The 20,484-nt window shown below is 48.4% G+C and overlaps 3 protein-coding genes and 1 pseudogene across 16 annotated transcripts in view; 2 read left to right on the forward strand and 2 right to left on the reverse strand.

Moving 5' to 3' along the window:
• The window catches only part of DCAF10 (DDB1 and CUL4 associated factor 10), a 15,064-nt gene extending 14,479 nt beyond the window's left edge, over positions 1–585 (reverse strand). Inside the window, exon 1 of the mRNA XM_035310925.1 lies at positions 439–585. Within this exon, the coding sequence (XP_035166816.1) occupies positions 439–488 (50 nt within the window). The 5' untranslated portion in view covers positions 489–585. The remainder of the gene's footprint in view (positions 1–438) is intronic.
• Positions 586–6,332: 5,747 nt separating this feature from the next.
• TRMT10B (tRNA methyltransferase 10B) lies at positions 6,333–10,724 on the forward strand. Of its 9 annotated transcripts, none has more exons than XR_004746412.1 (9): positions 6,333–6,470; positions 6,557–6,665; positions 6,776–6,888; positions 7,220–7,372; positions 7,984–8,062; positions 8,757–8,839; positions 8,923–8,990; positions 9,129–9,417; positions 9,990–10,014. XR_004746412.1 is itself a non-coding variant. In XM_035310940.1 (8 exons), the coding sequence occupies exons 1-8, from the start codon at positions 6,348–6,350 to the stop codon at positions 9,627–9,629; spliced, it is 801 nt and encodes a 266-aa protein (XP_035166831.1). In that variant the 5' UTR covers positions 6,333–6,347; the 3' UTR covers positions 9,630–10,724. The 9 variants fall into 9 exon arrangements, 7 of the variants coding, with proteins under 7 accessions (XP_035166831.1, XP_035166829.1, XP_035166830.1 ...); XR_004746413.1 differs by having other exon boundaries at positions 9,294–9,417; positions 9,990–10,007; XM_035310940.1 differs by lacking the exon at positions 8,757–8,839 and having other exon boundaries at positions 9,294–9,417; positions 9,598–10,724.
• Positions 10,725–11,096: 372 nt separating this feature from the next.
• Positions 11,097–11,938, forward strand: LOC118156742 (annotated as a pseudogene).
• An 861-nt stretch (positions 11,939–12,799) lies between these two features.
• The window catches only part of FRMPD1 (FERM and PDZ domain containing 1), a 44,129-nt gene continuing 36,444 nt past the window's right edge, over positions 12,800–20,484 (reverse strand). For 4 of the 6 annotated variants that reach the window (XM_035310929.1, XM_035310928.1, XM_035310933.1 and 1 more), the window contains 4 exons: positions 19,812–19,994; positions 19,231–19,378; positions 17,733–18,545; positions 12,800–16,429 (listed from right to left, as the gene is read on the reverse strand). In XM_035310929.1, coding sequence (XP_035166820.1) covers positions 14,097–16,429; positions 17,733–18,545; positions 19,231–19,378; positions 19,812–19,994 — 3,477 coding nt within the window. In that variant the 3' untranslated portion in view covers positions 12,800–14,096. The remainder of the gene's footprint in view (positions 16,430–17,732; positions 18,546–19,230; positions 19,379–19,811; positions 19,995–20,484) is intronic. The other 2 variants (XM_035310934.1, XM_035310932.1) reach the window with 2 other exon arrangements.

The following is a 20,484-nucleotide window of genomic DNA, read 5'->3' on the forward strand; positions in this document are numbered from 1 at the left end:
CTCTTTAATGCATTTAACCAAGGCAAGTTGCCACGTCAGGTGTGCACGACTTTGGCGGGACTACCCCCCGTGCTGGCCAGCGCTGAGTAAACATACCTACTTTACAATCTTACTGGCTGTGGAGTCCATTTTCTGCAGGTCAGGGTCAGCTAGCCCCTCCTTGCAGGGAGGGTGGATGAGGACACACAGACACCCACCCCAAGATCCTACTTCCAACTGGCTTACCAGTTGGGCTGCTCACCAGTAAATCTACCAAGCCAGGTATCAAGTCAGTGACCCAGGCATGTCAAGATCACTCTCCTCTACACTCTTGCTGGAACCATATAGACTTAAGCATCACAGTTGTAGGTGAGGAAGCACATACAGATGAGAAAACCATCCGTATTCCCCAAAAGGACCATGCAAAGGAGGTGCAGCACATACTATAGCCACACTTACCTGGCCAGCCAGTGCTGTCTGCTTGGAATATATCCAATGAAGTGCTCCATGTGCAACCACACAGCAGGGACATCTGTTCACAGCACTTGTGGCCACAATGATGAGGTCTTTGTCTGCCTTGCTGAGTTGCCCTAAGGGGAAAGCAAAAGATTTGGGAGGCTTGATTATCAAAAATATCCACCACAGTACCATTGAGGCAACAGGGAGGAGAGGGCTCTGGGTGCAGGCTGCGTACAGCATAGCCCTGCAGCCAGACCTACAGAGAGCATGCAGGGAAATGCCGCAACCAGTCCTTAATGGCCATGCAGGCCACCAGCTAACCTGGACTGCTGATTGCGAGGCACCTAATTAGGATAAGGGACACGACAGGGTAACAATGATTCTACATGATACGAGAATTCAGAGGAGAACAATTACTTGTTTGTCAGGCAGGAAGCTCAGCTGGTACTTTACCAGTCTCTGCAGCAAGTGGCTGGGGGCGAGGGGTGATCTGATCTTTCCCTGACGCATACTTTATGCATTCTTTTACAGAAAAGGGCAACGTTTGCTAGGTAGGTTTAAACAAGTAAACAACTTTTAAAGTTAGAGAGAAGAAAGCAGGCAGGAGCAATGAGATACCCTAGGACTGCAGCTTTGAGAACTTCTAGGGACCACAGCTTCTTCAGTGTCTAGCCCTGTGACTTCTTAAAAGAAGCTCTGAGGAAGATGGCTGTACTTTGTTATACTTGGAATCAACACTAATCATTCTGACAAACAGCTTCACAACACAACTGTGCACAGGACTGGAGTAACTTACCTGGGTATCAGCACTTGTATTCTTTGCCTTTTTATCACGTAGATAGAAACGGTGATTTTTGAAACCACACTTCACAGTGAAGGCCAAGGTCCCACTTCCTCCCCACAAAAGCTATGCTTTACTGGACCTTGCAAATATTTCCGTAGAACAAGTGTCTTGTAAGAAAGAGTGTGAAAGATGCTAATAAAACCTCTTGGGTGAAGAGGAGTCAGAAAAGGACTTCTTGCTCTGAAATGGGTTAGTGCAAGAAGGTGGCAACTCTGTGATACTTCTGGATAGATGCTGAAAAGAAAAAGGGAATGGCACAAGACAGTACTACCATCCTGAGTCAAAAAGGATGGAAGTGTGGGAATGAGAAGGGAAAAAAACGAGACTCTCATACAGCTGGCAGCATGGCTTCACTCCAGCAGCACCACCAGAGCAGGAAGCTTCGCACACAGACTTCATGTATGACAGTGGGTAAGGCTGCACTCCTTGCTGTCCACAAAGACCCTGCCTCCAAACCCTCTTCTCTAAGCAAGGGTCTACGCATGACAGCTTATTTTACACCATCCTGATCTTCCTTATGTACCTGTACAACAAAAACAATGAGAACAGGCACCTCAGTGGCCCGCAGCACAGGAAACAGGAGGAGGGAAGAAGCAGTCCTCAAACTCTGTTTTCTCAAGGGTTAGAAAGCTGCGCAACATTACCTACATGCAGCCCAGCCCAAGATGCACTGCTGCAACCAGCCCTCCATCACCTTCCACTCCAAGGACACCAAGAGGCCACCTGCTGCACAAATCTCCCAGACTGTATGGAAGCAGCATTGGCTTCTTCCTACTTCTGGAGGATATGGTCAACAGCATGGGTTTGGAAATCCACAGCAGTGCATCAGGGCCCACAGAGTGCATCCTCTCTCACACAGATTTTGTGTATGGCTGAAGGCCAGTTTGTTTGTAAGAACTGTTGTGAAGAAAGAGCCGCAGGAAGCCTCAGCAAGGACCTTGGAACATCTCCCTCTCCGTGGGAGCTGTTTCTATGCTGGGCCCTTAGCTACAGCTCCCATCTGACCTATGCAGCAGCTGCATTGTCTGGACATGTAACCCTGCAGATCTGGAACTTGACGCAGACACAGACCAGCTTTCTGCCTCGATCTTGGATCTGCCTCATCACTATGGCCATGTCTGGGGAATCCGGACTCTTGGCAGGCTTTGGTCACCGCTGGCAGACCTACTCTGCTCACCTCGCTCAGGTAATGTGACTCAGTAGCTCAGCTTGGCTTCAGAGCTGCTTTTTAACCACAGGATTAAGAATGAAGATTCACACAATGTGAGAGAGCCAGAAGTACCTACACAACTCTTAACTCTGACAGTTGTTATTATGAGGTGAGACAAGGCTGGTGAGGGAATAAAACTGACAATGTCAGAAATGCTGCTTCTAGAATTTTTTACATCTATAAAGGGAAGGGCAGTTTTGAGGTGAGTGTACGGTTTACCTATCTCTTTGTTCACAATGGCATTGTAATAAGCAAAAAAAAAAAAAAAAAAAAAAAAAGCTCTGAATTCATCAGGTCGGTGAGACAAGGTTTTGAAGACATTGGACAGAAATCGAGTCTGTTCAAGGAAAAAGACAAACAAGTCAAGAACTGTGACTTAACAGAGAACAGCAGGCCACATTAGGCTTAGAGAACAATTAATTAACACAGCAGTACTGAGCAGTCTCCACAGACCCAATCTCTTTGTGCTTTGAACCCATTTATACATGACTAAAAATGTAATGATGTTGTCCTTGACTAAGCGTTGCTACAGTTTCATAGCAGAACTGATTGCCTTGCTCACTTTAGACACACCAGTATTGCCTTAGGGCAATATGACAAACTCATTTTCAAAGAGAAACATCATCATCTGTTTCATCTCCCTGTGCAGCAGCTGCAATGCCCCTTTGACTATCCTACAGCTCCTGGAGCTCTCCTCATTCCTTCAAATTTACTGGACACAAGACAGAGCTAGTCCAGCCCAAATGGCACACTGTGAGGGTAATATGCTGGCACAATTATGTTGCTGTGCTTCTTTCTCCGTTCTCTCCCGGGTAACTGGCAATGCACAGTACATCTCTTTGATGGCATGCCATCAAAGAGAATCACTTGCTACTTCTTACAGCGCCCACCTGTTCCAGCAGTCAGCTTTTATTAGTATGGGACTTGAATTGCCCCTCAGTGCCTGGCTACCAGACATGGTGAGATCCCACTGCAGTTTTACACAACCATTTTTTTGTTGTGATTGCAGTAATAGTCTGCAGACTCTACCAGCGTATGGGCTGGTGTTCTTCAGGGTGTTTATGTGGAGTAGCTCATAGAGTAGCTCAGGCGTGGCTGATTCTTCCCACAATCTCCCTCCAAACAACTGCCTAAGTATTCTTTCTGTCTCACTCGTCTGCTAATTGATAGTTAACAAAGGGGAGGCTCATCCCCCTTAAGCCAACACTGAATAGTTTGGTTAGCAACCTCTTGCTAGACAGAGGCAGTACTTTTTGAAAAGCAAGTTTTCTATTTTGCGTTGATACTATAAACATGTCTTTTCTGAACCTTCTATGCATTGGCACAGGAAAGTTTTTGAAACAGCACCTGAAATCTGTGCTGACTCTTTCTCAGTATATCAAATTTGTTATTTGACTCATTTTGTTAATAGACAGACTTCCCTGAGGTCCCTGTAACAAAGCAAAGATTCAGCAGACTCACAGGACAGGAAGGGATGGACCAGCTTTCCTGTGAGAGGAAGGTCTTGGAAAAGAGAAATCTCAGAAGAACTGTGGCTTGTGGAATGTTTCAGAATCAGGGAAGCATGTGCAACATTCGCTATCCACAGCAGTAGGGAACGAAACTCTCATCCTCCATACACACAATTGTGCGTTAGGCTTACTGTTATGTTGTGTCACTATGCTAAATGTGGTTTCCCATGTAGCTTTGGGTAAAAAAGTCAAAGCACAACATCTAATGCATCTAAATGTACGAGAACTGGCCTCTTACAACCTACTCAAAGTTTGGATGCTTTTCATTGACATCATTTTACAGCAAAACATTTTACCTTCATTCCTACTTCCTCCATGAGCTCCACAGTATCATATGGCACGTCCTTCTTATTTGGCACGGGTATTGTCCAATAGGTCTTGCAGAGCTATCTTCCATGGTGGTGTATGCATGGCGCAGGGCTGCCATGCGGGGCCTTCTCTGGAGTCCCCCGGAGGCTAGGAAAGATGCTGGTGAGAAAGGAGAGAGGAAAATTTATTATTTGGAAGGACATTTATTGTGCTGGGAGCCTGGGAAGGGAGGGTTTTTCCTCAGCTATGACAGGACTCATGGGCACCGCTGTTTCTGTAAGTCACTCTCTGCGGTTAGCAGGGCAGCTGGCACACTGGAAAAGCAAACCCAAGTCTCACTCTTGGCTTTAGCACTACACTGCTGTGTGGACATCAGATGAGCATGGCATCCCCTCACCTCCTTCCTACGCATCCTTCTCAAATGGCAGGCTAGCATTGCTGTTCTGCATAGTCGTCACTATTCGTGGATCATCCCATCTGCTCCAGTGCTGAACCTGAGGCATCTCACAACCTAGGAAGTTTTCTCCACTGCTCTTCACACAACATCATGTAAACATCCAGCAGTAGACCTAAGAGATATTCAGTATCGGGCAGCACTACGAATAAATTAAAGACTGTTTTTTCTCTTCTGATCCACCTTTTTCACCCCAGGCAAAGCAGCCTCACTTCCTGCAGGCCAGTAAGCGGCACCGGATTCAGTCCTTTTGGTGGCCTGCAGTAAGCAGCATTGTCATACCTAAACCACTGGGAGGAATTTGGTACTGATAGGACTGTGTGTCACACTTTGAAATACTGCACTAATGCAGTAAGGAGTTGTGATCTTGCAGTGTCTGGTAGAGAAGCTATAGGCATTTCTAGGCTATGGGTCTTGGTAGCTCTTCAGCTGTCTCAAAGCACTTTACTAAAGCAGCTGCAATTTACAGCTGAGGAAAGTGGCATTGATGAGGGGTGACTCCCGCTGGGTGAGCCTTAGGTCACTGGTGCAGGTGTGGGAACAGCACCAAGATGTCTTGACTGCCTGTACCGAGTGTACCATGAGCAGTCTCCACAGCTCCTCATCACTCACCACAGCGATATCCAAACTCCTGAGGAACACTGTGTAATTACTAGTCATTCCAACAGTGTTCCCCACAAATTTGGGGTGAAAATTAAAACTGTTAGATCATGTGTACACCAAGTGTTCTTGTTTGGCATGGGTGCAGCTGAGTTCCAAACTGAATTGTCAATGCATTACTACAGCATGAATGAGTCACAGCAATAACCAGGGCCATGTCTGCTTGCTGCTGTGAAGGATGACTCCAAAGCAGCTGCACCAGAATGCATCTATGCAGCATGCATGAAAATGAGCAGAACGCTGCAGCAAGTATTAACAAGAAAATCATCTCAGAACGAAACTTTTGAGGCTAAACAGAATAAAATTGGAGTACAACAAGCAACTTTAGGGCCACTGAAAGCAAGGTCTCCTACTATGTAAAGATCAGCCACCCACACTATTAGCAATCAAAGCCAGTCAGTATGCATCACTATGAAGGCCTACGAAGGAGCAGCTGAGGTCACTGGGCCTGTTCAGCCTGAGAGAAGAGGAGGCTGAGGGGAGAGATAATCATGGTCTACAACTTCCTCACGAGGGGGAGTGGAGAGGCAGGTGACCTATTCTCCATAATCACCAGTGATGTGCCCGCACAGGTAGGTGTTCAAGAGGAGGACACTCTCTGACAGGGCTGTGCCTCTCTCTGCATGACCCCATCTACTCGAATCAAAGGGGCAGCCGTCCCCAAAAGGGGCGGCCGTCCCCATAAGTGCCTTTCGGGTGCTTTAGAAACCTCTCAGAGCGCAGGAAGGCAACCCAGGTAGGTGATCGCACACCCTAGACCGGTCACTGTGAAGCACAGCCCCCAGAACCGCCCAGGCCTCGGCGCAGGGCTCCGGCGCGACCGCCTGCCCGCCTCCCGCTGCCCTCCGCTCCGCCCCGGGCCCGCCCCCCTCGGCCGACCGCGGGCCGCCCCGGAGCGGAGCGGAGGGGAAGCCGGCGGCGATGGAGGGCGGCAGCGCGGCGGGGGAGGCGGAGGCGCTCCGCGAGGCCCTCCGCCTGCTCCGGATCGAGCCGTCGGCCGCGGGCCCGAGCGAGGCTGGGGCGGGCGGAGCGGCGCCGTGCTCGGTGGGTGCCGGGGCCGGGGCCGGGGCCGGGTCGGCGCTGGGTCTGTCGCGGGCCCTGAGCCGTGTCGCCGGCCTCCCGCCCCGCAGAGGAACGTCCTGCGGAAGTGGAGGCGCTGGGAGCGGGTGCTGGCGGCGCGGAGGAGGCGGCGGCCGCAGGAGAGGGAGCGGAGCCGGGCGCGGCGGGCCGGGGGCCGAGGTGAGGCGCGGGGGCGGGCGCGGCCGGGTCTCTCTGCCCGCCCGGGGGTCTCTCTGCCCGCCCGGGGGTCTCTCTGCCCGCCCGCCACCTCTCTCGGCTCTGTCCCCCAGGGGCTGCCCGGCGGCACAGCAAGGCCCTGGCGGAGGAGCGGCTTCTGGAGGCCCGGGCGTCGGGGCCCCGGCTCTGCGTGGACCTCGGCATGGCCGACCACATGACGATGAAGGTATGGTGCCGCTGCCCACCGCTGCCAGCCCAGTCTCTCCCCGGGGCCTGACCCCCCTCAGCGTGCCGGGGATGGGGCAGCTCTCCTGAGCTGAATTTCTTGGGGGACACAGGGTCCACCTGTTTTTGGCCGTTTCTGCACTTCAAGGCCTGCCTGTGGCTTCCTGGGCACTTGGCAGTCGGGGTTTCGGTGAGACCTGAAGGTGACAGAGCTGTGCTCCCTTCACCTTCTCTCAGCAGCCAGCGTTACGCATGGCAAACAGAACTGTGGTGCTCCTGGCGCTGAGGGTTGTGAGTCACTTGTTAATATGGTGCTTGCTATCTCTTGGAAGGAAACAAGCCGCCTTGCCTCTCAGATCAGGAGACTCTACGGGGCCAACAGACAGGCCGAGAAGCCGTTTTGGCTCTATCTGACGGAGTTTGTCATGGGCTCGTTGATCTATGAGGAATGCTTTCGCATGAATGACGGCTTCTCCAATTACTTGGTAAGGGTTTCTGCCTACAGTGCTTTTGAGGCCTAGAAGGAAAGGCTGTCCCATTCCGGTGGCTTGTGTTCCTGTCTGATGGAAACCTACAGCCATGCTGCTAGCCCTCCATGTTGACCCAAGACAGGTTGAGATCTGCTTAGATGAGAGCTGTGAGTGGTGTTGGCACGCAGGTCAGTGGTAGGCTGACGTGGCCTTTTGTACCAGGCTCAGTGGGATTTACGGATGTGACCCACACATGCAGCTTATGGTAGTGACATTGAGCTACGTGTTCTGTAGCACACTAGGGGCCATGTGTTGTAACAGTGAGGGGAGAAAAAGGAGATTCCCAAATCTTTCAAGAATTAAAATCTCATTTGAAATTAGGAAATTGTTTATCTCTTTCTCAAACCACGTCTAGAGATTTTGATGAGAATTTAATGGATCTTGAGATAATCAGTGCTCATGTAGAATTTGTTTTCCGTTAAAAAAAAAAAAAAAAAAAAGTATTTGTGGAGGTTTAAACACCAAAAAGCAGTGGTATCAGTGTCAGTATGCTTCTTTCTGTCTGGGAGTAGGTGGCAGCTGAACTTAGGACTAATGGGCTTCTCTCACTGTGTTGCATTTTTCAGATGGATACTACTCAAGAAAGTTACCTGGACCTATTTCCTGTAGATGCAATTGTTTATCTCACTCCTGACTCTGAGAATGGTAAATATTGTACTTGCTTTAAGCACAGGGAACCAAGGCATAGGATTTTTTTAAGCTTTTATTTTAGGAATATTTCATGCATCATATGATTCAATTCCAAGCATTTGTTGTCTCAAGCTGCATGAGATATACTGTGTCCTTAGATCTGATGCTCAGTCTACTCCAGTTTCAATCTGTTTTGGCACAGGATGAGGTTCTGAAGCAGTGCTGCTTGTGATTTGCAGCAAACCTAACCTAAAACTCTATGTAGACACCTGCAGTTTGTTATACTGCCAAGTAGAAAAGTGGAGATGCTGTGGCAGTTCTGGGTGCAGTATAAACGGCATCTTTATTTGAAGTAACACCATGGCTACAATATCCCCTTTATTGTTTAATTTGGTGCTGGGTTCATTTTCTCCTCTCCTTCTGTTTTTACCTGGCCCCATGTTCATGGGGACACAGATCCCTGTCTTGTTCTATGGAAGAAAGCAGTTCTGATAAATAGTCTGGTTAGGGTCTGTGTGTATGTTTGTTCGGTAGGTGACTCTGACAGTGGGAAGCTAACTGCAGAGCAGATTAGGATCACACTCACCACATCAGCCATGTGCCAGAACAGAAGTTATGAAAAGGAGCAAATCGTTGCTTACAGAGCTGCATCTCTGGCAGTCCATGCTTTCGGTCTACGTGTGCTCTCCCCTTTTCATGCTGCCTGTACGTTCAGGCAGATACTTCTGTCTTAGAAGCCTTGGCTTCCTGCACAGTCTGAGGGTGAAAGGTGACTGGCCACAGCTTTCTGATGTAAGTTAGGCCTTGCCTGGAGAATGGTGTAGTGCATGACTTTACTGTTTTAGGTGATGAGCATGTACTTATCTTGTTTCTAGTCCTTGAAGATATTGATCCAAAAAAAGTGTACATCCTTGGAGGCCTGGTGGATGAAAGTATTCACAAGGTGGGTAGTAGCCTGTTGGATCCTGAAAGTCTAGTCTGCCCCACATTCTACTGTGCAGACATCCGAGTGGCAGCACCCAGTGCTGCTGCTGCCCTAATTGAGACATCACTATTGTGCCACCATCCGTTTTTCTCACAGAACTTCAAGGTTCTGCCCGGATCCAGCACCAGGCAGAGACCAGAACAGTCTGAGTGAAATGAATTCTAATACAGTTTCCAGCTTCATAGCTGCTTGTACTCAGAATTATGTGCATGCCATATATGTCTGTGCACATTGGGTACCTTGCTCTTGTTTCCCTTACAGAAGCTGAGTCTGCGAAGGGCACAAGAGCAATCCTTGCAGACAGCCCGTCTCCCAATTCGTGAGTACATGGTAAAAGCTGTAAACACCAAGAACTACCACTCAGAGACACTGGCAATTAATCAAGGTGAGGGGCTGAGCCATGTCCTGTCATGTGCCTGGGTGGGTAAAGTTAACAGGCTCTGAAAGAGCATTCAAAATGGAAGCACAGTACTGAGCGGTGGGGGAAACTGGTAGCAGACTTTTCTTTTGCTAGGCCTTGTCCCTAGTGTTTCAGCTGTAGAGATCTCACACTTCTCTGTATCAGCCCATTCTCAGGGAGCAGGACTGCATAACTAGCTTTGCACAACTCAGTGTGAGGAGGCTGCCCTTGCTAGAAGTCACTAAAGGTCCTAGGCAAGGGAGGACAGGCCTGTGTCAGCCTGAATCAAGGCAAGTTGCTTTTGTTGACAAAGCCTATGCTTTTCCTAGTCAGAGCTTCCCCGCCATCATCAAAATAGGTATGTCACTTGCTCTCAGATACGCTACTGTACACATTTGCTCATAAGATTTGAAGTGGAAAGGAGCACAAGCCCTGTGCTGACCTCCTCGGGCATCATCTCTTCTCAGTTCCTGATGTTTTGCAGCCAGTGGAATATGTAGTATGGCTTGCCATGGATAACAGTATCAGAACATAGTACATCTCTCTGTTCCTAACAGTCTTTGATGTCTTGTCAACTTACTACAAGACCCGAAGTTGGCCAGATGCCTTGAAAGCTGGAGTTTCTTCTGGAAAGGGCTACGTGCTTCCAGATGCAGAGAAGTAAGTGGAGATACCTCAACATGACAATGCACAAGAAAACTCTTTTATTTTTTGATGTTAAGGAGTTCTGCAGGGAAGAGCAGCAAACTTCAGATTTCAAGCAGAGGCACCAGCGTAAACGTGTGCAGAAAAAAACAGTTCTGCTTAAATTATTTGCATACAGACCTTGTCAAGAGTGACACATTCTGCCTCAGCAGTACAATGCTGGAAATGACTTTTCATCCTGAAATGAAAAACAAAAGCCAGTTGAGCCTTGGCATCAACAAAGGACTGGCAGGAGTTCAGTTTAACAAGCATCTGCGAATGAAAATAGAGAATCTGTGACTCTTAAACCTGCAACTGTTCTAAGGCAGGGAGGAGAGCTTAACGGTATTTCTTTCACCTTGATTAAATAGCAAGATTTGCAGAGCACACTGTTGAATAAAAGTCCTTCCCAAGGAAAAGGACAGTGCTGTTCTAATCGGGGAACACAGGATGGAAAGAGATTCTGCAGTGAACAAAGTTCACAGGTACACCATGTGCTATTTTCTTCATGCTTCTTGTATTGAAGACTTGGTGTGCTACTGAAGCCTGTAATTAATTCTGTGCATGCTGCTCACAATCTAAAATAAAATCTTTAAAGTTCCATTGCATCCTTACAGCTACTGCTGCATTATCATTATCCGTCATCCTGCACTAATGTGTGAAGTTCACTAACTCTGATGTTCCACTTGAAAAGCTACCTGGGATTTGACTGTGCTCTGTGCAGAACCATGACGCATTTTATGTCCTGAGCAGAGAGCATTTCTGATGCACATGTGATAAGGTTACCAAAGTCACTGTAGCTTTAAAAACAAACAAGAACACCCACTGTCAAGGACTGAAGCTGTTGATGGGCAGTAGTTGATCCCCATATAGGCTGAATTTGTCTTTGCAGATGCCTGTTGCTTTATTGTATCCCATGGGCTCTTGTTTGTAGTCACACTGCACTGCTCATCAGTTGGAGTGGGATGGGGATGGGGCTGGGCGAGCCACAGCTAGTGCTACCGTGGCAGGTGGACAGGTAGGAAGGATGATCTCTTATGCTGACATCCGTGGGACCAAGCACGCTCAGGGCAGCACCAAGGGAGGTTACAAATGCTATGGGGCTCGGTCCTACCTTGCAGTTTTATGAGGACTGCACAGCTTCAATGTGGGAGTATGAGGTGGAGCTCTACGTTCTGGAAGGTCAGACTCATCTCTAGGATGGCTTTTCTGCTGATAGGTTTAACGTTTCTTGTAGTATGTTTTCTTGTGCCTACCGAAAATCAATGCTCTTGGGAAAGATGATTTTGTTGTGGTGGATACTTGTGCCATTCAGTTTAATGGGTCCCTTGATATTTGCAAGCTGGCGGGAGCAATCTTGTTTTGCATTGGAGGGACCGCCACATCAGCATGTCTGTTGATGTCTGCTTTTGCTAAAAGTTACTCCAAAGAAAAGTACCTCCAGCAAAGATAAAGAGAGAATAGCAGATATAAAAGCCCATGCAAACCCAGTCACAGAAACGCCAGCACCAGGAGAATCAAAGATACCTGTCACTTTGGACAAAGTTCAAAATGTCCAACCTTTACCTGAAACCTGACCCTTTTGTTTTCTTTCTCACTTGTAGATCACTGTACTGGAAAATATCAACTGTTGTTGGCATACATGCTAGTCAATTACATCAAGTGCTCTGCTATACAGATTCATAGCTGATTGGGACGCTGTTGCAGTGCAAATTTAGGACTAGGAGAAGTGAAATTATGTGATTAGACCTGTGACCTATATATGCAGTGTATTCAAATTTAAATAAATATATATATATATTTACATATATATATATCTATAAAAAGGGTGACGAAGATGGTGAAGGGCCTAGAGGGAAAAACATATGAGGAGCAGCTGAGGTCACTGGGCCTGTTCAGCCTGGAGAAGAGGCTGAGGGGAGACATAATCACGGTCTACAACTTCCTCACGAGGGGGAGTGGAGAGGCAGGTGACCTATTCTCCATAATCACCAGTGATAGGACCAATGGGAACGGTGTTAAGCTGTGGCAGGGGATGTTTAGTCTGGATATCAGGAGGAGGTTCTTCACTGAGAGCGTGGTCGCACACTGGAACAGGCTCCCCAGGGAAGTAGTCACTGCACCAAGCCTGTCTGAATTTAAGAAGTGATTGGACTGTGCACTTAGTCACACGGTCTAAGCTATTGGGTAAACCTGTGCAGTGCCAGGAGTTGGACTTGATGATCCTTATGGGTCCCTTCCAACTCAGGATATTCTATGATTCAGTGATTCTATGTTCCGTTGTGTGTGCATAGTTAGGTGTCACTGCACCCTGCTAAAACAGCAAGTCTGCACTTTGGCTTGTGTATAAGAGATTTTCACTTGCTAATTCATCCCCTGAGAGTGTTAGGCAGCAGTACACACACTAACTAAAACGACCTGCCAATGATATCTGTCACAAAATCTGCTTCAGTGAATATTCAGCTGTCTTCCCCAGTGGCTGAAGGCACTTTAGCCTCTGCAGCTAGGAAAGCAGATGGCCCTCAGGTAGCTTGCCTAGTGTGCTGCCTGTAGGTGCACAGTGAGAGGCAGCACCTGCAGTGGAGTCAATGTAGGGCTCCTAAAGGCTGCCAGATTCCTGTGGGTGTTTTTCAGTATCTCTATGGTTTGGGAGGTCCTTTAGGACTGCTAGAGCATCCATGTAGCACCCACCCACCAGCACCCTCAGCTGCCTCCATCTCCTACACCAGGGTTCAGCTGCAAGGACTTGTCCTTTACTCCAGAATCCTGGGACAGTCCTGACCACCCACTGCCTGGGCACATGAGGAGATGGGTGTGACCTTGCATGGAACAAGGCAGCTGGGGGTCTGCCTGCTCCCCTTTGCTGCCTTGGGCAGACCCCTCCACTCTGAGCATGCTCATCTGCAGGGACTGTTGGAAGCACCATCCCTGCAAACAAATTCCTAAGTCAGAAAACAGCACTCAGGGGCCTTTTGCTGCCTTCTTTATCACTGGAGAGCTGAGGATGTGCCTCTAGCACTGAAAGGCACACTGATTGACTAGACAACATAGAAACTTAGAAAATATTTACATGCTAACAGCTCATACGTACCTAGCATATAATGCAAGACGAGCTATTGACAAGAAAGTTGGGAAAATGGGCTTGCTGTCTCCAAGGGAGGCCAACATCATGGCTCATCTCAATGGCTGTCAGGTTGGTATTTCAGTCCTAGGACTTCCTTTTTCGGAAGACAGGGATTCTTAAATAGCTGTTATATCATGGCAAGTGGGGCAAAGGGAAGAGGATGCTGATTAGGGACTTTCTTTAGCATCAGCAAATGGAAACAGAAGATAAGGCTGACATGCAGAAACCACATCAGAAGGAGAGGATGTGGTGTATCCCCAGCCTGGGAAAACCTTCTCTACCACTTTTGCAAAAGCAGTTAAACAGCATATATATTTTTTATCCCCTGAAGTGTTTTCAATCACAAGCTCAGCCACAGAGGCTGGACTAAACAGCCTGGGTTTCTTTGTCAGACCAGGGTGGGCTTTGATCTCACTCAGCTTCAGAGCCTGCTTGGTCATCTCTCTGCCTGGCATGTTTGTAAGGACTGAGGAAAGGCAGACAAAAGACTCTACACAGGTGACCGAAGAAGGCCAGGACACCACCCTAAGACTGGCCATCTGCAAAGCATTCAGGAGGTGAGGGACAAACCCCAGGCTAGATATGTAAGTTACTAAAGTGCTCTATGAGTTTGCATATTACACAGCGCTTGTGTACACAGAATTACACAAAGCTTGGCTAGAGCAGGGCATGCCCTTCCCCATGGCCACCCTTGAACTGGGCAGTTGCCAATGTGCATGGACATGCCCTTCCCTGACTATTTGCTGAGCTGGGGGGGGGGTCTAAACATCCTAGGCAAGAGAGCCTGGTAATGCATGGAGGGAACAAGTCTGAGCTCCTCTCCACTCACTACATCCATCTGCCACCAAATGGCCTGTCAAAACAATGGGGGTGCCCTGAACTGCTGCAGGAGGCAAAACATGGCAGCAGTAAGGGCTGTGTGCTGGCGAGTGAGGAGCGTGGTGCCCAGGTCTGGGCAGCCTTGCCTGTGAAGCTGCTGGTGAACAGCCTGCACAAACTGGTGATAGGTGCCTACCACATCCATGAGCGCAGCCCTGAGCTCCTGCTGCCTCTGCCTGCACAGCCGGCAGTGTGTCACCTGGAAGCAGGCCACTGCCAGCTGAACAAGGTGCCCAAATGTCACCCTCAAAGCATCCTGCAGCTCTTCAAGTGGCCGCTCTATTTTCAGAAGCTCCTTGCAACTGGACAGCAGGTCCTGGGAGGCTAAGCCAAGGGCACCCTTGCTCTCAGCACCCTGCTCAGCACATCGGTCTTGCAGGTGGGTAGCTTGGTTCCCCGAGAGGTTTCCTACAACCTCCTGGAGCTCTGTAGTGTAGGCTAGGAAGCAGGAGAAGTCTGCAGGGCTCATCTGTGCTTGGTCATTCAGCTGGCTGAGGGCTTGGACATGAGGGTCCCACACAGCCTTGTCCCTAGCAATGGTCACAGGGTAACTGTCCAAAGAGGGCCCAGGAAGACTGTCGGTGGTGGATGGTGGGGTAGTGAGGGGCTGCAGAAACAAGCTGCACACAGGAATGGTGGGTTCTTGCTCTCCTTCTTCATCAGGCTTGTGGAAGCAGCTGACATAGGATAGCTGACAGCTGCACTTGTTGATTCCAAATTGTGGTGGAGAGGTCTTCATCATGGAAAATCCCCAAAATCTGGTCATGATGGGTCCAGAAAGTGCCTGCTCATTCTTCTTATGGTTAAAGCAGAGGAAGGAGTAATTTGAAGTCCTGTGGTCTCCTGCTCTTTTTTCCAATGAGCCCAAGGGAATTGGGCCTGAGGAGATGGAAAGCCCTTGAGAAGGAGTCAGGGCAGAGTCTTTCTCCACTTCTGTAACCTCTTCTCTGGGAGAAGTCTGAACAGACCAAGTCTGTTCGTGGGCAACATTTTCTGTGTCTTTTCTGGACTCCCCTTCATCCAGCCCGTGTCTGCTTTTCAACTCTTTCTCAAAGGGTATCGTAGCGGAGGATGTCTGCATCTCCTTTCTGACAGCATCAACCTCTAGGCATCTACTGGTCCTCTGAGAGTCCAAAAGCTCTAGTGGGGCATCTATCCTCTTCTGAGATGGGCTGGGTGATGTTAGGTCTGATCTTGCACCAAATGAGAGCCAGGAGAGGCGAGTTATAACCCCTGATGTGCTGCTGCAATCTGTTAACAGCTGGGTTGCATCTGGAAAGCCCATGTGATTTTTACTGTGCACTTTCTGTAAGGCCTCCTTGTTTATTTCTTGTCTGTTTTTTGCCTGTGATGAGGCATGGTCACTCTTATCGTCAGCACAGCTGTCAAGGTTAGCTTTTCCTTCCTCACAGGGAGCCAGGACAGGCTCCTCACATGCAGCTTGCCTCCCAGCGGTAGGAAGCAGATCCTGGTCCTGTGTCACCCCATGAGGAATGGCCAGGCTGGCACCACGGCATGAAGATGGCCGAGTACATTCATTAGCAGGGCAAGTCACCTCTTGGACCTGGAGCAGGGGGACATTGCCAGCCTCATGCTTGGCTACCATCATCTCAACCTCCCCTCCCAGTGCTGCTTGGGCCAGCCAATCTCCGATGTTCACACAACTGTCATCACTTGGCCACCCAGTATCTACCTTCATTGTGGGACTTTCCTGGACAGCTCTGCTTTGTTCCCTGTGAAGGTACATAGGTTCCTCCAGGAACAAGGAAGGTGGGTATACAGCACGTGCTGGACAAAGGTCATCCACAGGTATGGCAACGTCTGCACTCTCCTCCCTGTGGTCACCCTGCAGGCGAACAGCTGAAATGGAAGAAACCACCAAGTCAGTCACTGACTTTGTTTCCATGGTGTCAGGCTCCATTTCCATCATGTCAGCGGATGGGTTTGTGCTAGCACTGTCTCTCTGGGCCTGGGTGGCAGCAGGAAGTCCTGATTCTGCATCCTTCTTGAAGTTCTCTGGGGAGGGTGGATCTGGGGGCTGAGCAAGCAGTGGTGGTGTGGGTGGCGAAGTGCAGTAGCTCTGCAGAGAGTCTGGTAAAGCCAGTGGGAAAGTGACCTGTGAGGTGTAATTGGTTTTCATAAAAGATCTCCTCTTCCTCAGGCTCTTGGCATATGTCAGCTGCTTCTCCTTTCCATACTTCTCTCTTGTTGTCTGCCTTGTCATTAGGTTTTCCCCCAGGCTGTAACACCTTGGTTTCTTTAGGATGCAGGAGTTATCTATACCTTCCTGGGACATCATCTTGTAGCCTGCTGGCAAGGAAAGAAGATGCAAGTCAGAAAATGGCCCCAGACAGCAGGATACAGATACACCTACCTACTGGGCCAAAAAGCTTTTAACTCAACTCAAGTCCTGCAATTGCAGACATAAGGGTTTGGCACCAGAGCCTGCTTCCGAAGTGCCAAATGAAAGCCTCTCTTATTGTCATGCACCAACTTGGACTGAGCTACATCAAGAAAAATTTATTTGGGCCTATGGCTACAAAAACTGAAGTAGAGGATTAGTTATGAAAGGAGCTGGATAATCTCTCCCCTTGCTTACTGAAGTCACTTGATCTGACTGCAGGTACTGCTATCATTCTCAAGTTACATTTGGTGATATAAGCAACATGCTAGAGTATTACCTACAGGAGCAGATTTATTAACACTGAAGAGAAGCATCAGAAATTTCCAGCCTGGATATTTAGATCATAAAAACACACAGAGATGACAGTTTTTTGCCTGAACATTGTATTGTTACCATGCATGAACTCAAAAGCCAACACTGTTTTAACTAGATAAGATGAATTCTTAAGTTCAGTTAGTGCTAGCAGAGCTGGTTAATTCAGAAAAGAGGAATCCTCTCCTTTCTGAGAAAATACAATTACAGAGAGCTGTTGCTCAGCCGTAAGTCTACCAGCCCCATTTACATAGCATGCCTCTAACCCCTAAATTTGTTTTGATCTTAAGGGTGCTTGGAGCAATAAGCTGTTTTACACCTTCCAGCTTTTCCAAAACTTGAAGGAGAATAGCAGAGTGAAGGGAGTGCTTAACAGGAATATCTGTCATCAAGGTGTCTGCTAGTGCAAGGGCATACATCTTTCCTGCATTCTGTTTCTGGAACTCATTACCTTTTCCATCTGCAAAGACTCAGCCTATACAGAAGGATGCACAGAACTTACTCCTGCAGCACGCTGGCTTCAAGATCTGATAGAGCCATACTTTGGTATTCTGGAATTCTTCCAGAAACCTGGGGAGTTCCCAGAACGCCAAACTCATTTGAAAATTGACTCTTTTTCAGATTGAGTGCTTAGATGTGATGACAAATCTCCCTGCCAACTGTTGTTCTGACCTCTATATGCACGTTCACAGTCAGCTTTGTAAAGTATTCTTGATGAAGAGTGGCTTGCAGAGAACGGGTGTTCAATGGTCTTTCAACAATCTTGGGAAAACTATGAACAGCTGAAGGATGCTCTTTCTCAGAAGACTGGCATGGCAAACAGGCATCACCCTAGCTCAGGAGAAGGAAGGAAGGTGAGGACAGGAGGTGACCTGCAGTGGGTGAGTATAGGTTTACCTGCCAGCGTGTCTATGGGGCTGAGGCTGTCTGCAGCATCGTAGAACTCTTCCTCAGAGCTGGTGTCACCAAAGCCTGGGGGTGGCTCCAAAATAAGATCACTTGCTTCTGCTACCTGCTGTGCTCCACAGTGTGCCTCCTTCTGGGCAGACATATCTTTCCAAGGCCTTCTTCCAGTGCTGTGACTGATGTTGCTTTTCTCTACACTGCCTGCAGGGGATACGCTGCAACACAGGCTATAATAGCCCATGGCATTTCTCTCTGGTGGCTTGGCCCCTAGCACAGACACACCTATGTCCACTCCTCTCTCTTCCCAGGGGCTGTGCTCACATCCATGCTCCTCTGCTTCTGGTACGTGCAAGAAACAGAAGAAGTCCCCGGTTTCTGCTCTGCTGGAGCCTTCTGCAGCACAAACGGGGAAGAAGCTCTCATCTGAGTTGTTCATTTCGTGCACAGTTGGTGTGTAGAAGTGGAAGAACTCTGGCCTGGAGGAAGAGCAAGCTTCCAACTCATCTTCCTCTAGTGCATCCATTGAGTCACTTGAGCCACTTGTCTTAAACCCTCGGCTCTCTGTGTTGGCTGAATCCGAAGCCTCAGATGTACTGTCTGTTGTGTTGCCACCCGCATCATGTTGTTCACTTCCTCCAGCTTGGGGCTTTGTACTGTCCTTCTCTCGGCTGTGAAGCTCTCCCAGCTCCTTCTCGCACTCAGGAGGGGTGCTGCTGTATGCTGCAGGCATGCCCAAGCAATGCTCTGAGGAGGAATCCAGTTCCCAGGAGTCTTCAGAATCACTGCACGTTCGAGATTCGTATCCTGTGATTTAAACACATCCATCAGCCTGTCCTTTGCAGTGGCAAAGAGGAACAGCCAGAAAAGGCTTTACAAACTTGGTCACACAGTAGGCATTCAAAGCCCAGAGAACTCTGCCTTCAGTTCCTCATCAGTAAACAACGTGAAGATGCAATCTGACCTGCATGGTCATAACCTGGAAGTGGAGGCTTGGTCCTTCCTGCCTGCTTTGTCTGGTTTTACTGCAGAACAGTAACCAAAGGGAGCTGCAGAAAAGCAGCCAGGCAACACGTTGCTTAAAGCCTCTGCCTGCAAACCCTATTACACTGGAGTTACCCTTACAAGAGACAGGACAGCATGGCAAACAGACTCTCCTTCTCCTGGCCAGCAGATGCTGGCCAGAGGGTAAATTGTTCTGGAGGTTGGCAAAAGAGCACAAGTGCTCAGTAACAGGTTTGCCATTTCAATGACAGAAATAGCCTCCACTTCTTGGAAAAATATGGTAATTACTACTTCTCTCCCCCTGCCCAACATGTCTGGGGTTCAAGGAAAAATGGCAGTGACACAAAGGCTGATAGTCTCAAAATTTTGTAGAGGTCACTGTTCATTCCCAGGCTACTGTTCTAGCATGACACTGTTCTCAAGAGGGAATAACACCAATACTGCTGGATGACCCACCCACTTTCTCCCCATTCTTTGGCAAATTAACCTTCTTCAGCTGAGACACGGTGCAGTTGCTGTCTTTTCTCTCCCCAAGTAAATATGGAGGCATTCGCATCCACGAACAGTCTGTAGTAGCCAATGATGAGGCAAACAAGATCTTTTGCACTGTTTGATTCCAGCAGCAGAGTCAGCATCTTTTTTATTTTATTTTTTTTCAGTAGGGGAACAGAAAACAGCAACAATGTTAGAACAGGCAAACATCACCTGTACCATAACCTGCAGGAACATGCGGCACACTGAAAAGACATTTCCTCTCCCCCATATGGTCATAATTGTACAGCACTCTGTTTCTGTATGAAACACAGAGAAAGAAGAGAAATAGTTTTTGTTGGGTTTTCTTTGATAGGTCTCGCTGATAAAGCACAGCGAGAATATCTTTTCTTCAGTCATTTGGTATTCTTCCTATAAGCTCTCCCTTCTGAGTCTATTCTAAGCCTTTTGTACTAATGATATCATCACCTTAATGTCAGATTTAATTAAAATAAAAAAAAGACAGTGTGCATGACTCCCCCCTTTTTCTCTGTTCCTGACACAGCCACATGCTGGCTACCACAGAACACCACTTACCTTCAGATCCTGTAGGTAGATTTTTACCATGCTCACTTTCTCAGACTCCTCAGTAAGCTCCACCCTGCTGATGTTTGCAAACTCTGCCAGACTTGTTATGATGTTTAGCTTGCTATTGATAATCTGGCTCACCCCATACTTGGCACCCACCAGCAATGCAACGTATGATTCTCTGTCCTGTAGCTGTAGGGAGAGAGGTTGAATTTTTAGCTGAAATCTAAGCAGGAACCCATTTGCCTGTGCTGGGCAGGAACTCCTCAGCCACCCATTCTTTTGTGGTATCTTTTAACACTGGACTCCCTTTACAACTGGACTCTAGCCAGCTGCAAAGGGAGCCCCTTGTTACTTACAGGCCATCAGGTCACCTGCTCCTGGCCGTTCTCTTCTCTGACTTGGGGACCGCCAGCTTCCCTGTGCCCCCAAGGCAGGTGGCCCCAGAGGTGCACCAGCCATCTAGCAGATCCAAAGAGGTGGTCAGCAGCAGCTTGCTATCAGAAGTGTCACCTGGCAGGCTGTGCCAGATGGACCTAGTAAGACCTACTGGAGCTGGCCAGAAGGCATTTTTGGTTTTGGAAGCAATATCAAGACTTTCTGTTAGGATCAGACACTTAAAAAAAAACGTGTTAATGTAATGCCCCTATAGTTTGGCAGAAATATTTCAATTTGCATATAA

Source organism: Oxyura jamaicensis, chromosome Z (assembly GCF_011077185.1).
Source record: "Oxyura jamaicensis isolate SHBP4307 breed ruddy duck chromosome Z, BPBGC_Ojam_1.0, whole genome shotgun sequence".
NCBI lineage: Eukaryota > Metazoa > Chordata > Aves > Anseriformes > Anatidae > Oxyura > Oxyura jamaicensis.